Source organism: Melozone crissalis, unplaced genomic scaffold (assembly GCF_028551555.1).
Source record: "Melozone crissalis strain CALT ecotype California unplaced genomic scaffold, PUWL_Pcris_2 ptg000016l_1, whole genome shotgun sequence".
In the NCBI taxonomy this organism is placed as follows: domain Eukaryota; kingdom Metazoa; phylum Chordata; class Aves; order Passeriformes; family Passerellidae; genus Melozone; species Melozone crissalis.
In genome coordinates this window covers 5297882-5312409 of record NW_026535794.1, presented here as the reverse complement: position 1 = coordinate 5312409, position 14528 = coordinate 5297882, and the positions used below count along the sequence as shown (strand labels likewise).

The 14528-nt window shown below is 48.2% G+C and overlaps 1 protein-coding gene across 1 annotated transcript in view; it reads left to right on the top strand.

Annotated features, from left to right (window-relative positions):
• Window positions 1-9169, top strand: part of XIRP1 (xin actin binding repeat containing 1) — a 35049-nt gene extending 25880 nt beyond the window's left edge. The window contains exon 7 of the mRNA XM_054274253.1: window positions 1496-9169. Coding sequence (XP_054130228.1) covers window positions 1496-9169 — 7674 coding nt within the window. The remainder of the gene's footprint in view (window positions 1-1495) is intronic.
• The last annotated feature ends 5359 nt before the right edge of the window (window positions 9170-14528 follow it).

Genomic DNA, 14528 nt, shown 5'->3' with positions numbered 1-14528 from the left:
AGGCAGCCAGGAGCACTTACATACTGAATATACCTATCAGCTGCTCAGCTGCCCTTCCCCACATTCAGAAGTTCTTCACAGATTAAAAAAAAACAGACAAACCCCTTATTTTAAAAAGCGCATTCCAAGTACATTGGCTCATGCAAAAGATTTGCATTTTTTCACTCGCTGCAAAATATGCTGATTTTGGTGTTCTGAGTGTGGGTTTCTTTTACTAATGTTCAAAACTTATTTTTAGCCAGAACAATCTGTGTGTAACAGAGTGAAATAACACCGTGCACCATTGCTTTGAGCAACAACTAATAATATTCCAGGCATAACTCTGCAGACGTAACTGCACAGGCATGCCAAGGGTCAGCAGATCTGTTTACTGAAAGGAAAGCCACCAGGATTGCAGTCTCTTTTAGACAATGATTAAAGGCTTCAGCTACCTTCCCTGTGGATAAATGCCCAGGAAGTGCAGGTTGCAGGTATTCAGTTCAGTGTTCAGTGGTCAGGATGCACAAACTGAGGAGAAAAATTGCAGAAATGGAGGCTCAGAGGGAGACTGGACAAGCACAGCCCATTCTGTTCACTTCTGTACCAACACTGCTGTGAATCTGAGATGAGATCAGTCTGACTGAGCATAAACAGGTCTAACTTTCCCGGTCTCCAGCTACCGGTGTTACCCCAACTTCTGGTCTCTCAGCCTTGCTTTTCCTCCTCAGGCAGCACAGATCATGAGACCTGCTGATTCCAGCAAACCTTAGTTAGCCTCTTGCCTGTGCAAGTCTGCAAGTCAGAACAGCTTTATTTAAATCTCCAACTGTGTAAATGTGCATCTACTCTTGTGCAAATGGGGCACACTTCTGAGTGCAACAGAAGAAATCATTAATGAGATGAACATCCTTCCCCAAGCCCTCCCTCCTGAGCAGTGAGGAGGGGCACCAAAGGGGCATCATGTTACCTCACCAGCCAACCTCATCAGCTCAGTTTGGCACTTGAGTTCCTCCTCCCCATTTTCTTTCTGAGACCTCTTCACAAATAGCTCCCTGGCTTTCTCCTGCACCCAGATCTTTTGTTCCCTGCAGGTCCTCAGTTGGGGACACAACAGTTCCGGACACTGGGACACTGGGCAGCAGAAGGGAGAGGCTAACTTTTCCCTGACTTTTCTAAGTCAGCCTTATCCTTCTCGTGGTCACTCTCTCTTGGTCACATAGCCCAAATTGGGCACCTCTGTTGTGCTCTAGCTGGACTGAATCCTGGGAAATGTAGACTAACCACATCACCTGGATTAGAGACCTCGCTTGCTGTGGAACCAGGGCTAACACCAAACCTGGAGCGTGTGCAGTGATGTGATGGTTTGGAGTGCTGTGTGCTACTGAACCAAAGGTATGGAGCTAACTGGGAGCATGGATTTCCCCTGTTGGCTTTTCCCTTTGCCGTTCACTCCATTAACAGCCACAGGGATGGGGGGTGAGAGGTGATGCTGACGTTTAAAACTGTTTCCCCAAAGATGTCAGAGGCTCAGAAATCATCTAAAGTTGCCATCCAGAAAATGGAAGATGACCTGCCTCCCCCTCCAGCCGTTGGCTCAGTCCAGGTCATGGCTCCAGGAGCTCAGGATCTCAATTCCCTCCCTGTGCCTCCTCCAAAGCAAGCCTTCTCCAAGTTCTACCAGCAGCGCCAGGTGAACGAGCTGAAGAGGCTCTACAGGCACATGCACCCTGAGCTCAGGAAGAACCTGGAAGAAGCTGTGACTGAGGACCTGGCAGAAATGCTTAACACCGAGGATCCCAATGCTCAGGGCTCCGTGAACCTGGATAAAGTTCTCCCAGGAGAGGTTCAGTCCATGCGCTGGATTTTTGAGAACTGGGCACTTGACTCCATTGGGGACCATCAAGCCACGAAGAAGCTGACAGAAGAAGAGATCATTCCAAGTGGGGATGTGAAAAGCACTTCCCTGAGGTTTGAAAGCCAGTCCATAAATGGGTACAACCTGTCAACATCAGCCAAGGTGTCGGAAACAGACCTTGCCAGAGGGGATGTCCGCACTGCCCGGTGGCTCTTTGAAACCCAACCACTGGACACATTAAATAAACTGTATTCAGATGAAACTGAGGTGCAGGAGGCAGTTCTCAAGGAGCCTGTCCAGGGAGGTGACGTGAAAGGGGCCAAACAGCTCTTTGAAGCACAGTCCTTGGATGCCATAGGACGCTGCTCCTCAGTGGAGGAGAAGAGCATCCTACAACTCAAGTCAGAAATCCAGGAGCTGAAAGGCGATGTCAAGAAGACTGTCAGGCTCTTCCAAACAGAGCCCCTCTGTGCCATCAGAGACAAAAGTGGGACTATCCATGAAATCAAGTCTGTCTGCCGAGAAGAAATTCAGACCAATGCGGTCAGGACAGCTCGTTGGCTCTTTGAGACCCAGCCCCTGGATACCATCAACAAGGATACTTCCAAAGTGCAGATAATCCGTGGGATTTCACTGGAAGAAATTGGAAGGCCAGATGTCAGTGGAGCAAGGTGGATATTTGAAACTCAGCCTCTGGATGCCATCAGAGAAATCACAGTTGAGGAACAGGACTTCCAGGCTTCGACAGATTTTGTCACAGGGGCGGATGTCACTAAACAACGATTGCTCTTTGAGACCCAGACTCTTGACTCCCTGAAAGGAGAAGCTTCAGAAAGCGTTGTAGCCAAAGAACAAGTCATTGGAGGTGATGTGAAATCCACACTCTGGCTCTTCGAAACGCAGCCAATGGAAACCCTGAAAGACAATTTTGAGGTGGGACGTTTGAAGAAAGTGGAGCTTTCAGCAGAGGAGAAGGGAGATGTGAAGCAAAGAAAACATGTCTTTGAGACCTGTCCCCTTGGCAGCATCTCCAAGGCATTTGAGGAAGAAATTCCAGCCACCAGCATGGAAGAGGTAGTGAAAGGGGATGTGAAATCTTTCAAGACCCTGTTTGAGACTCTCCCCTTAGACAGCATTAAGCAGGCTGATGCTGAACCCACAATCAAAGAAGAGGAGGAGAAGATTCCAGCTGGCAATGTCAAAGCCAACCAAATCCTGTTTGAGACAACACCCCTGTATGCCATCAAGGATAGCTTTGGCAATTTCCACGAAGTCACCTCTGTAAGCAGAGAGCAGATCATCAGCGGTGACGTCAAGAACTACAAGTGGATGTTTGAAACCAGGCCTCTAGACCAGTTTGATGAAAGCATCAAGAAAGTGGACATAATTCGGGGGATCACAAAGCAAGAGGTGGTGGCTGGTGATGTCAGGACAGCCAAGTGGCTCTTCGAAACTCAGCCCATGGATGTCATTCATCTCCAAGCCACAGAAGGGGAGAAGCACCCCTCAGTGAAGAGGGAGATCTCCCAGAAGGGGGATGTGAAGACCTGCCGGTGGCTGTTTGAGACCCAGCCCATGCACACCCTGTACGAGAAGGCTGAGAGGAAGCAGGAGGAGGATGGCAGCGTGCCCCAAGCTGATGTGAAGTCCTACACATGGATGTTTGAGACTCAGCCCCTGGACTCCCTGAAAGGCCAGGAGGAGCAGTATTTGCAAGTCAGCAAGGCCTACAGTCAGGAGGAATTGCAGGGAGTGGATGTCAAAACTGTCCGGCACCTGTTTGAGACTGAACCCTTGGGCAGCAGCACTGTCAGTGAAGCTGACAGGAAAAAAACCATGCGGTACTCCAGCCGTGTGGAGTTCCAGTCTGGGGAAGTGTCCAGAGTGAAAGAGTTCTTTGAGGCCAAGCCCTTGGACACAGCCACCAAGCCAAAATCCCAGAAGGATGCTGGAACAATTGAGGCTGGGTCTGTGCACAAGTTCACATGGCTCTTTGAGAACTACCCCATGGACACCCTGAAGGACAACTCTGAGGGCATCCAGGAAATACCTCCTGAAAAGGATGCCAAGGGGGGAGATGTTGGAGGAAAAAGGTTTGTATTTGAGACCTATTCCCTTGACCAAATCCATGACAAAGTAGATGAGACAGAACTCCAGAAGATCCAGAAAGACACCATGAGCAAAGCTAACGTCAAGTCCTGCACAATGCTCTTTGAAAGCCAACCTTTATACGCTATCCAGGACAAAGAGGGAGGATACCATGAGGTCACTTCAGTGCAGAAAGAAGAAATCATGAAAGGTGACATGAAAGGTGCCCGGTGGTTGTTTGAAACTAAGCCGCTGGATCAGATCAAGAAGGAAGAAGAGGTGTTTGTGATTAGGGCTGTCACCCAAGAGGACATCAAGAAGGGAGATGTCCAGACTGCACGGTGGAGGTTTGAGACAGAGCCTCTTGACTCCTTCTCATGGGGAAAGCTGTCTGTGCCCAGAACAGTGGATGATGTGCAGAAGGGAGACGTTCAGTCCAACAAGCAGCTCTTTGAGTCCCAGCAAGTGGGCCAGAAGAAGTACGTGAGGATGGTGAGCGTCAGTGACGTGCAGCGGGGTGACGTGAGGACATCCACCTGGCTCTTTGAGAACCATCCCGTGGACTCCCTGTACGGGGACGCAGAGAGGAGCTCATCCATGAGCACAGTGCAGAGAGAGGACAGCCAGAAAGGGGATGTAAAACGCTGCACCTGGCTGTTTGAAACCCAGCCCATGGACACCCTTAAGGACACAGAGGTGACGGCCAGCACTGGGCCCCAAGAAGAGATCCCTCGTGCAGATGTGAAAAGCACAACGTGGCTCTTTGAGAGCACGCCCCTAGATAAATTTGGTGCTTCTAAAGGTGGCATAGAAGTAGAACTGAAAGAAAGAACCATGAAGGAGACTTTAGAGACTCTCTGCACTTGCCAGGCTATCCAGCATGATGGAATCCTCATTGAAGCTAATGATATGGAGAGTGTGAAGATGGTGAAGTATCAGCTCAGCAGCCCAGGAGCTCCAGAGATCCTGAAAGAAGAGATTGTGGGAGGCCACTTGCAAAGGATTATGCTGCAGCTCTTGCACAGGACCAATGTGGAAGCACAGAGCATGCTGGTGGAGGAGGACAGAGAGGGCAAGATCAAAGTGAGCCCATTGCAGCTGCTGGACCAGAGTGAAGCTGTTAAAGGCAAAGAGGACTTGAGTGGAGATGTAGCCAAGGCCTTGCAGGGTCTCCTCAGCCAAGATGCTTCCATCAAAAAGGGGATGGTCCTACAAGAGACGAAGTCGGGATCACTGAAGATGACTCTCTATTCCCTCCTGTTCCATTCTGTCCAGCAGAAAGTTGTCAAGGGGGATGTGAAGTCAACAATTGGGAACTTGTTGGCTTCTTCTCAGGAGCAGAAAGCAGCAGCCACCATCAAGCGGGAGGACAACGAGAAGGGCAATGTCCAACTTTTTGCAAGCTGCATTGAGAAGGGAGACCTCAGCTACCTGAAGAATCTCCAGCAGGAGTCAGAGATACAATCGCTCATCTCTTCCCAAGCAGAGGAGGAGGGGGCAGATGAGAGTGGCCTACGGGTTTTGCAGGGGGCTAACATACATGCCTTGACAAATAAAGAACAAATTGCAGGAGGCGAGCCAAGGGCTGTGGAGGGAGCAAAAAAGGGATTTGTATGTGAAGGCGTGGGCAGAGAGGGTGTGTTAGAGAGAGAGGCTGTGCATGCAGCAGGTGTGGCAGGCACCACTGTGCAATGTCTTGGGAAGCCCCTGCCCACAGCGATGGGAAAGGAAGAAGTTCTGTCCGGAGGGCTTAAGGTGACTACAAAGTCAATCCAAAGGGTTGCAGATGCCAGCAAGAAGGCAGAGAAAGAAGAAGCCACCACTGCCCATTTGAAGGAAACAAAATCTATGATACAAGGCACATTTCCAACACAAGTGACAGCTCAGAGGGCAGAAGTGGATGGCAAACAGCAGACTGTGGTGGCTGGCAAAGCCAGCCAGACTCAGACAGAAGAAAAGGCTCTGGGGACTGATCTCCAGGCTGCAATGCAAAGCCTGAGGCTGGCAACAGCAGAAGCAAAAAACATTCAGCACCACGTCCAGAGCAAGTTCCAGAGGAACAGGGAGGAGGTCCACACAGCCTGCAGGCAGCAGACAGTCAGCTCACAGGGGACCACGACCCTGCAATCGACCGTACACCAGCAGGACTCCTCATCCACCAAGCAGGAGAGCAGCAGCACTGCCACCAGGACCACCACCACCAGAGTCCAGGAGGCATCCAAGACCCACACAAGCGTGTCCCAGAAGAGCATAACATCACACAAAAAGGTCAGTGCTTCTGAGGAAGTACAGGGGCGACAACTATTGAGCCAGGAAATCCAAGTTGTGCCCAGTAGAGATTTTAGCATTAAGGATGGCCTTTATACTGCCACACCCGTGAAAACCTATGTAAACCCTTGTGTTGAGTCTGATTCCAAAGAGCAATCAGAGCAAGAAGAAAGAGATGTTGGTGTCAGAGGGGATGTGCAGACAGCTATCAGAGCACTGCAAAGTGCCGCCACAGAACAGCGCCTGGTAGAAAAGGAGGACGTTGTCCGAGGTAATTTAAAAGCCACACTTCAGTCGCTGGAAAAGTCTAATGTTAATGTCTCCAGAGGGGATTTTAAAGCTGCTATGATATACAGAAATGCAGGGCAGTCCTATTCTGTGTGTAAAAAGAAAAATGAGACTCAACTCGCTAGTAAGGAGACTGCTGTAGTGGCTTCAGAGTCACAGGCTGATAATGACTTTCCTCCTCCTCCCTCAGTTGCTGTGATGAAAGCAGAGCCCTGCCCACCCTCAACTAAAGCAGCAAGAGAAGGTGCCCTTCCATTACCAACCAGCAAAGATGAAGCCCCAGGATGTTCTGCACTACTCCAGACCCCTCTTCCTTCTCTCCCTTCTCTGTCCTATAAATCCAGTGACCAGAGTCCTGCAGAGAAGCCCAGGACTCCTCCAAAACCAGAAACTACTGTCTCACCCAAGAAAAAGCCTGTTCCCCCTCCAAAACCTGAGCACCTCTTACACGAGGCCCATTCTGCCTCTGCAAATTCCAGCACAAGCAGATCAACAAAACCCATCCCTCCACCCCTGCCTCCAAAACCTTCAGGCTTTAGGGATATCAACAAGCCAAGGCCTTCTCCCACAGAGCTGGGATTAAGCTGCATGGAAGTTCATGAACAATCAGGCTATGAGGAGGTTCAAACAAAATGGTGCAATTCAGAGACATCTGTGAAGAAGTCTGTCACAGTTCAGGGGATAAACCCTGAGAGAAAGCTGCCAAAATACACTGCCAAAACCCCTCTCCAAATAGCAGAAGAAAGGTACAAGGCCAGCAAAGCAGGACAAGGAAAGGTAGAACCAGACAATGCTAAGGCCTCAAAGCCAATGAAAAATGGAGTGGTTGGTTTTGAAGTCAAGCAGGGAATGATGAGTGATAAAGCAGCTGCTCCAAGGAGATGCCCAGGCGAGGTGGCTCAAAGGCAGACAGAGCTATGCCAAGAGGAGAAGTGCTCCTCACCGTCACCTCCAGCCTGCTCTGGCAGAGCACAGGCACAGGATGTGCCAGGACAAACTGAGCCAAGCACCTCCCCTGTGGGTCACAACAGCCCTCCAAAAAGAGGAGATGGCACTGCACAAAATGCCTCATCCAAGGTGGAAAGGGAAAGTGTGTCTAACTCCTATGGATTGTGGGATAGCCAGAGAGTCGTGCAGCAGGTGCATGAGAGGAGGCAAACGTCTCATTCAATGTCCTTCCATCAGCAGTCAATGAACTCCTCCTTTGAGGAGCACCAGCAGGCAAACAGCAGGCAGCTGAAATGTCCTGAGAGGGAGGCAGAGACGCCTGCCCAGGAGAAGCCAGTGGTTGTTATGAGAGAAAAAAAAATGAGAGAAACGGAAGATGAGCGTCGGAAGAGGTTGTCAGTACACAAGGAGGAGATCATGAAAGGCAATATCAAGGAGGCTATGGAGATCTTTGAGAACCTCAGGAGACAGGAGCAGCTGCAAGAGATCTTGACCCGAGTGAGGGAGTTTGAGGAGGAGACAAGCAAAGTGGATGTGAAAGCTCTCAAGAGCTTCTTTGAGAAGGTCCCCGAGTGGGTTGTGCAGCAGAAGGCCAAGCACCAGGACAAGGCTGGGGCAAAGGGGGATGCTGACAGTGTCTCCTCAGTGGATCTGGTTTTTGAGGACCTGGAGCGAGCAAGTGCTGAGATTCTGCACCTGAAGGAGCAGACACTGGCCCGCATCCAGGACATCGAGGAGGCCATCAAGAAAGCTATTTATTCTGTTTCCAATCTCAAGTCTGAGTCAGACATTGCTGGGCTCTCAGGGCTGTTCAAGGAGTCTCTGGGGAGCGCCCAAAGCTCCGTGAGCAGCAGCAACATCCGTAAGATCAGCATTGTTTCAAGCAAAGCCAGGCAAGAGGAAGTCATGCTGGAGACAGGGGAAGCAGCATCTGTGGAAAGTGCAAAGGTGGCAGAAAAGACAGAGGCAGCCAAGGCAGAGCTAGGGGTACCCCGCCTCGTTCAGTCCCGTGCCAGCTCTCCCTCCTCACCTTCCTACATTTCCATTGAGTCTGCTGCCAGGAAACCAGCAGAATCACCCAGGACAGCACATTGCCCCCGGGATGGCCCTTCACCAGACTGTGTTGACTCTCCAGGAAAGAGGGATGCTTCTGCTCAGAACAGCTTTAGCTCCTATAACCACCCCTCAGCAGGGTCTGCCGGGCACGACACGAAACCCTCAGAGAAGAGATCAGACCCTGTCCAAACAAAAGCTGGGCTGAGCTCCATGAAACAGCACACGCTTGGCAATGCCAGCCATCCAACCAGTGACAAAGAGAAGGGTTCTGTGGACACCTCCAAGGACAGCTGCCACTGTGGGGTGAAAGGCAGCTTTTCGGAATACCGCTCCCTGAACACCCCCAGCCCACAAAATCCACGGAGGCAGAAAAGCATTTTGGAGCTGCAGACAGGGCCTGACGGGTCCAAGCTCTATGGAGCCACCCGGACTGTCATGGAGCAGTATGAGGAGATGGACCAGTTTGGAAACAAAATCATCACTTCCTCCACCACGGTCACCAAGCAGTCCGAGACACAAACGTCCTCCACGCGCGATGTGGGCTCTCACCCCCAGTATGAGGTCTCTGCCTCACCTGTGTTTCGCAGGTACTTGAAGAGCCCAGGTGAAGACTTCCACACCAATGGGAGTTTTCAGGAGCCAGGAGTGGTCTTTGTCACCTTTGGCAACTCTAAGCCAAAGAAATAGGAGGTTCTGCAGAACAAGAGAGGACTGTGTAAGACAAAAGAGAAAGGCCATGATAAACATTTCTCCTGTTTTATCCACATTACATACAGGGATTTACCTGCACCCTAAGGACTTCTCAGGGTCATCGTCTTGGTGTTTGCACACAGACAGGACAAGTGCAGCCTGCCTTGGCACTGGAGAACAGCCCTCACCTGGCCAACCCAACAGACTTGGTGCTGCACCACAACCCAGAGTCCTGGCACTGTTAGAAGCACAAGGGGAAAATCCATCCATGGGCACCTTAGGGTAGTTCCCCCTAGAATGTTTGGTGGGGGTGGTTGGAGGTGTTGGATCGGGCTTCTCTGAACTACTGCAGAAGGAAGGATCAATTAAAGAACAATCAATCTGGTCATTGGCAAACAAACACCTTTATGGCACCTTCTTTTTCTAAGAAGGCATCCTACACACACACGTATACATATTTATATACATATATATACACACAAGCTCATATTGATGGGTGGGTTGGATAGGTTTTCTCTTAGCCAGTAAGAAAAGAAAAGAAAAGGAAAAAAAAAATCTTGAGTTGTTGTCACTCTTGGACTTGGGGGAGTTATTTATCAGTTTGTTTTTCAGTTCCTGGAAAGTGTTTGATGATAGTGGAAATTGTAAAGCTAAGACCTACAGCTACTATCAATGCCATTCCCCCAAAGAAAGATGCTATAAAAGATTCTCGAGTCAGAATGGTTATTGCTTTCTTTTCTTTATTTTTAGAATTGTAATTTATTATTCACTATACACAAACCCTTTAGTTTAGATTTTCCATGCTTTCCTACATGTTAACTGTTTAAATTCATTTTGAAACTTTGTAAAGCAATTTTTTTCTTATTATGACTTTGTTTTGTACATTCTCAACACAAGATTTTAGATCTTTTGTGGTTTTCTTTTTTTTTAACTTCTATTGCTGCGTTCTGACGGTAAACTTTACCTCTAAAAATACTTTGGTCTGGTTGAGTTTCTTTTGTTCAGTGCTTTTTTCCTCTGAAAATACCTAGAAATCATCTCTCGATGGACGAGTTGAATCACACATTGAGAGCACTCTGAGTCACTGGAGTGATTTGGTCTACATCTGCTTCATGCTGTGGGTGGATCATCAGCCCTGCAGCAAAGAGTTCATACTGTGATATGAAAAATGAGTCCAGGTGATACAGACCCCCCCAGTCCAGGGCTCTGGGTAGGATGGGTATACCGGGAAAGGTCTGGACATTTGTGTGTATCCCTTTCCCCCATGGGAGAAGGCAGCTGAGGTGTTGGATCCCCACCAGCCTTACGAGGAGGATCAGCCCTTCCTCACTGCTGTGCCTCAGCTCACCCCACACTGAGCTCAGGGGTGGGAGGGTGGCAAGGAGCTCACTCCAGGTGTGGGGGGATGTGAGGAGCCCATGGAGGGATCAGATTGTTCTCACAGAATCACAGCATACCCTCAGTTGGAGGGGATCCTCAAGGACCATCAAGTCCAGCTCCGGACCCTGCACAAGAAATCTCCAAAAACCCCACCATGTGGCTGAGAGCACTGCCCAAATGCTCTTGAGCTCAGGCTGGTGCTGTGATCACTTCCCTGGGCACCTGTTCCAGGGCCCAACTGGAAACAGGGAAAGAACCTTTTCCTGACATCCAAGATAAATCTGGGGAAAGAACATTTTCCTGACATCCAACATAAACCTCCCCTGACACAATTTCAGGCCTTTCCCTCAGTTCCTGGTCACACAGAGGGAGATCAGTGTCTGCCCCTCCTCATCACAAGGAAGTTGTAACTGCAGTGAGGTCTCCCTTCAGTCTCCTCTGCTCCAGGCTGAACTGACCAAGTGTCTGTGGTGGTGCTCACAGGGGTCTGAGGATGAGGGAAGAGATGAGAATCTTGACTCCATGTTTCAGAAGGCTTGATTTATTATTTTTTGATATATATTATATTAAAACAATACAAAACGAATAGAACAAAGGATTTCATCAGAAGGCTAGCTAAGAATAGAAAAGGAATTATAACAAAGGCTTGTGACTGACTGAGACAGTCGGGACAGCTGGACTGTGATTGGCCATTAATCAGGAACAACCACGTGAGACCAATCACAGATCCACCTGTTGCATTCCACAGCAGCAGATAATCAATGTTTACCCTTTGTTCCTGAGGCCTCTCAGCTTCTCAGGAGAAAAAATCCTAAGGAAAGGATTTTTCCTAAAACATGTCTGTGACAAGCGTCCTCAGCTGCTCCTCACACAGCTTCTCCTCAAGGCCCTTCACCTTCTTTGTTGTCCTCCTTTGGACATTCTCTAATAGTTTCATGTCCTTCTTGTGTTGTGGTGACCAAAACTGCCCACAGGACTCCAAGTGAGGCTGTGGAGCTGTGTCCTAGAGCCTGGCTCAGACTTAGGCTACCAGCCTCTGGGTCTGACTGGAGGTCTCCTGATTGATCTACAGGCAGACACCTCATTGCTCATTCCATCAGTTTATCTGAGAATCAGACAGTAATCTCATTTAAAAAAATAAGTTGTTACAGTTAATGTTTGCCTTTTTTCCTCTAAGGAAAAAGAGCCCACAGTAATGAATTAGAAGCAGAACACTGGAGAGGAAGGGACAGTTCAGAGTCTACCACTCCACATCTCTAAGCCCATAGTTAGGTTTTAAATAGCAGCTGTCATCTTGCATTATGAACACCTAATTTGAGGTGTTCCAGACCATGTTGGAGTTCTGCTTCCTCCCCAGAAAAGAGGTACATCACCAGAATGCACTGATTTACACCTAGAACCCTGTGGATTTGAAAGACATGCCAAAAGAAGAACAGGGACATCATTTTCAGTTCCACACTGAAGGCTGAACTGGAACAGCAGATCATAATAAACTGAGCAGATCTATTTTCAGGCAATCAGAAAACAATAACTACTTACACCTTCCCAATTCTTTTAATAGGACAGTTGCAAAAATAAGGGAGACTTTGTTATCTGGAGATCATCTTCAAAATTTTTCCAACACTCCTTTCTTCTCCCTGTTTGTTTCCATCTCAGTTTCTATCACTCATTTGTTTCATTTCTCTTGAAGGACAGCTGTGGAGAAATTTTAGTAAGCTGCAAACAGGTTATTTGAGCAATGAAAATTACTCCACATAAACTCAAATAAACCCAAATATCCTGCACTGCCACTGCTTAAAAATGCCAATCCTATTGTTTGTGTTTCTGGTTTTACAGGGTTTCTAAATGTCTCAAAGAACCATTTATGAAGCTAAAATCATTTAAGACATGTTTCTTTCATGGTATTTCCATCAGCTAGGAACTGAAATATGATGAGGAGACAGATGCTGCATTATTTCAGCACCACACATGGCTCCTTGAGACACTGAAAGAGCTGGAGAGAAAAAACAAATGCAAAGATTTGAAACTCAAACACAAGTTGAAGGATCAGTTCACATTCCCTGCACTTCAGACTTTGCAATAATAAACCAGCAGAGCACATACAAACTTTCAGACCCCAAATGAGTTGTCGCAGGTTTTCTGTGATTTTGGGGTACAAGACATGACATTGTTCACTGTTTTTTGCCCTGGTGGGTCTCTGCATTCTCACACAGCAGATATTTTCAAAAGTAAGCAGGATGGGAGAGTTGTCTGGACCAGGAGGCAGAGGACAGTTGTTATTGTCAGAGCTGTACCTCCGTGAGGGCTCAAAGGACAAGTACAGATCCAGGTCTGGTTCTTTTGCAGCAGTGGACAGGAAACAGGGTTCATCTGAAGTGCCCACCATAAGCACTGCCCTTCCCAGCTCTGTCAGTCACTGAGGGCCTCCCTGAGGGCATTCAGCCTTCAGTCTGAAGGATTCATGCTCACCACAGAATCACAGAATCATTGAAGCTGGGAAAGCTCTCTAAGACTATGGAATCCAACCATTAACCCAGCACTACCAATGTCCCACATCTACACATCCTTTAAATCCCTCCAGGCATGGTGACTCCACCACTGCCCTGGACAGCCTGTTCTGATGCCTGGCAAACCTTTCTGTGAGGAAATATCTTCCAACACCCAATCCAAACCTCCCCTGGTACAACTTCAGGCCATTTCCTTTGATCCTATCACTTTTTACCTGGGAGAAGAGACAACCGCCACCAGGCTGCACCCTCCTGTCAGGGAGCTGCAGAGAGTGAGAAGGTGCCCCTTGAGCCTCCTTTTCTCCAGGCTGAGCCTCCCCAGCTCCCTCAGCTGCTCCTCACAAGCCCTGTGCTCCTGACCCTTCCCCAGCCTCTCCCCTTATCAATAACACAGGCATTTCCAGGCTGACCTCCACTGCTATTTAAAGGTTTTCATTCACACAAGGAAAAAAAGGCAACAGTTGATAAGCCATAATCCAGCTGTAACTTTCAGCACTGCAGTAATCAGCAGTGTGCTGGAAGAGCCTTCCAGGAACACCCTGTAAATGCTTTCCACAGAAGCCTTAGGATAATTTCCTTGCCCACAGTGCCATTCAATTGCTTCCAATCACCTCTCTATCTTCCAGACCATTGACAAGCTCCGAAGGGCAGGAGTGTTTGCCATGTGCCAGACAAGGATCATTGGAGATAAATCCCCCTGTGAAAGAGACCAGTATCCCCTAAAAAGGTTACCCCACTTTGGAAAGACACTCCAGGAGTTCAGATATTCATTCCCAGTTCAGAGGAGAGACCCTGCTTGTTTGCTAAAGAGCTCTGCTTCCTTCTTTACTCATGATTAAAGGAAAGCACATTTTTTTCTTATATAACACTGACATGTTAAGTTACTCTCTTCTCTGCCAGGGCACAGCCCCTTGTGCTGGGTGAGAGCTCATCACCAGCAGAGGAAGTTGTGCAGTCACATTGGTGAAATTCACCTTGCAAGCAGATCAGTTTTGTACAACTACATGGGCTGGTTCAGGGTAGATTTTTTTAGATTCTTTAGATTCCCTTAACTGGAATTAGATTCCCTTAACTGGATCTCCACTGAGAATAGTGGGAGTTTAGGCACCCATTACTTCTGTATTCACTTACACACCTATGGTCTTGCTCTCTGCAAAGGACTGGAAGAGCAAAGGGTTGCTGGGATCATTTCACACTGAAGGAAGGACAGGGATTTTGTTTCCATGCTTCCCTCTTGAAGGAAGAAAGAAACCTCAAGATTCATCTAAATTCATCAACCTAAATTCATCTCCTTGAAAGTATTGTCACAGGAAAACAAAGATGACTTGGTCTTAATGGTATGTTCGGACAAATGAAAGTTTAAAGTTAAAAAGTTAAGAAGTTAAAAATTGGTTCTCCAGGGTCTGTTGCAAGTAAAAGACAAGGTTTTGTTCCCTATCTTATTCTTGCTAATGTCCACTCATCTCTTG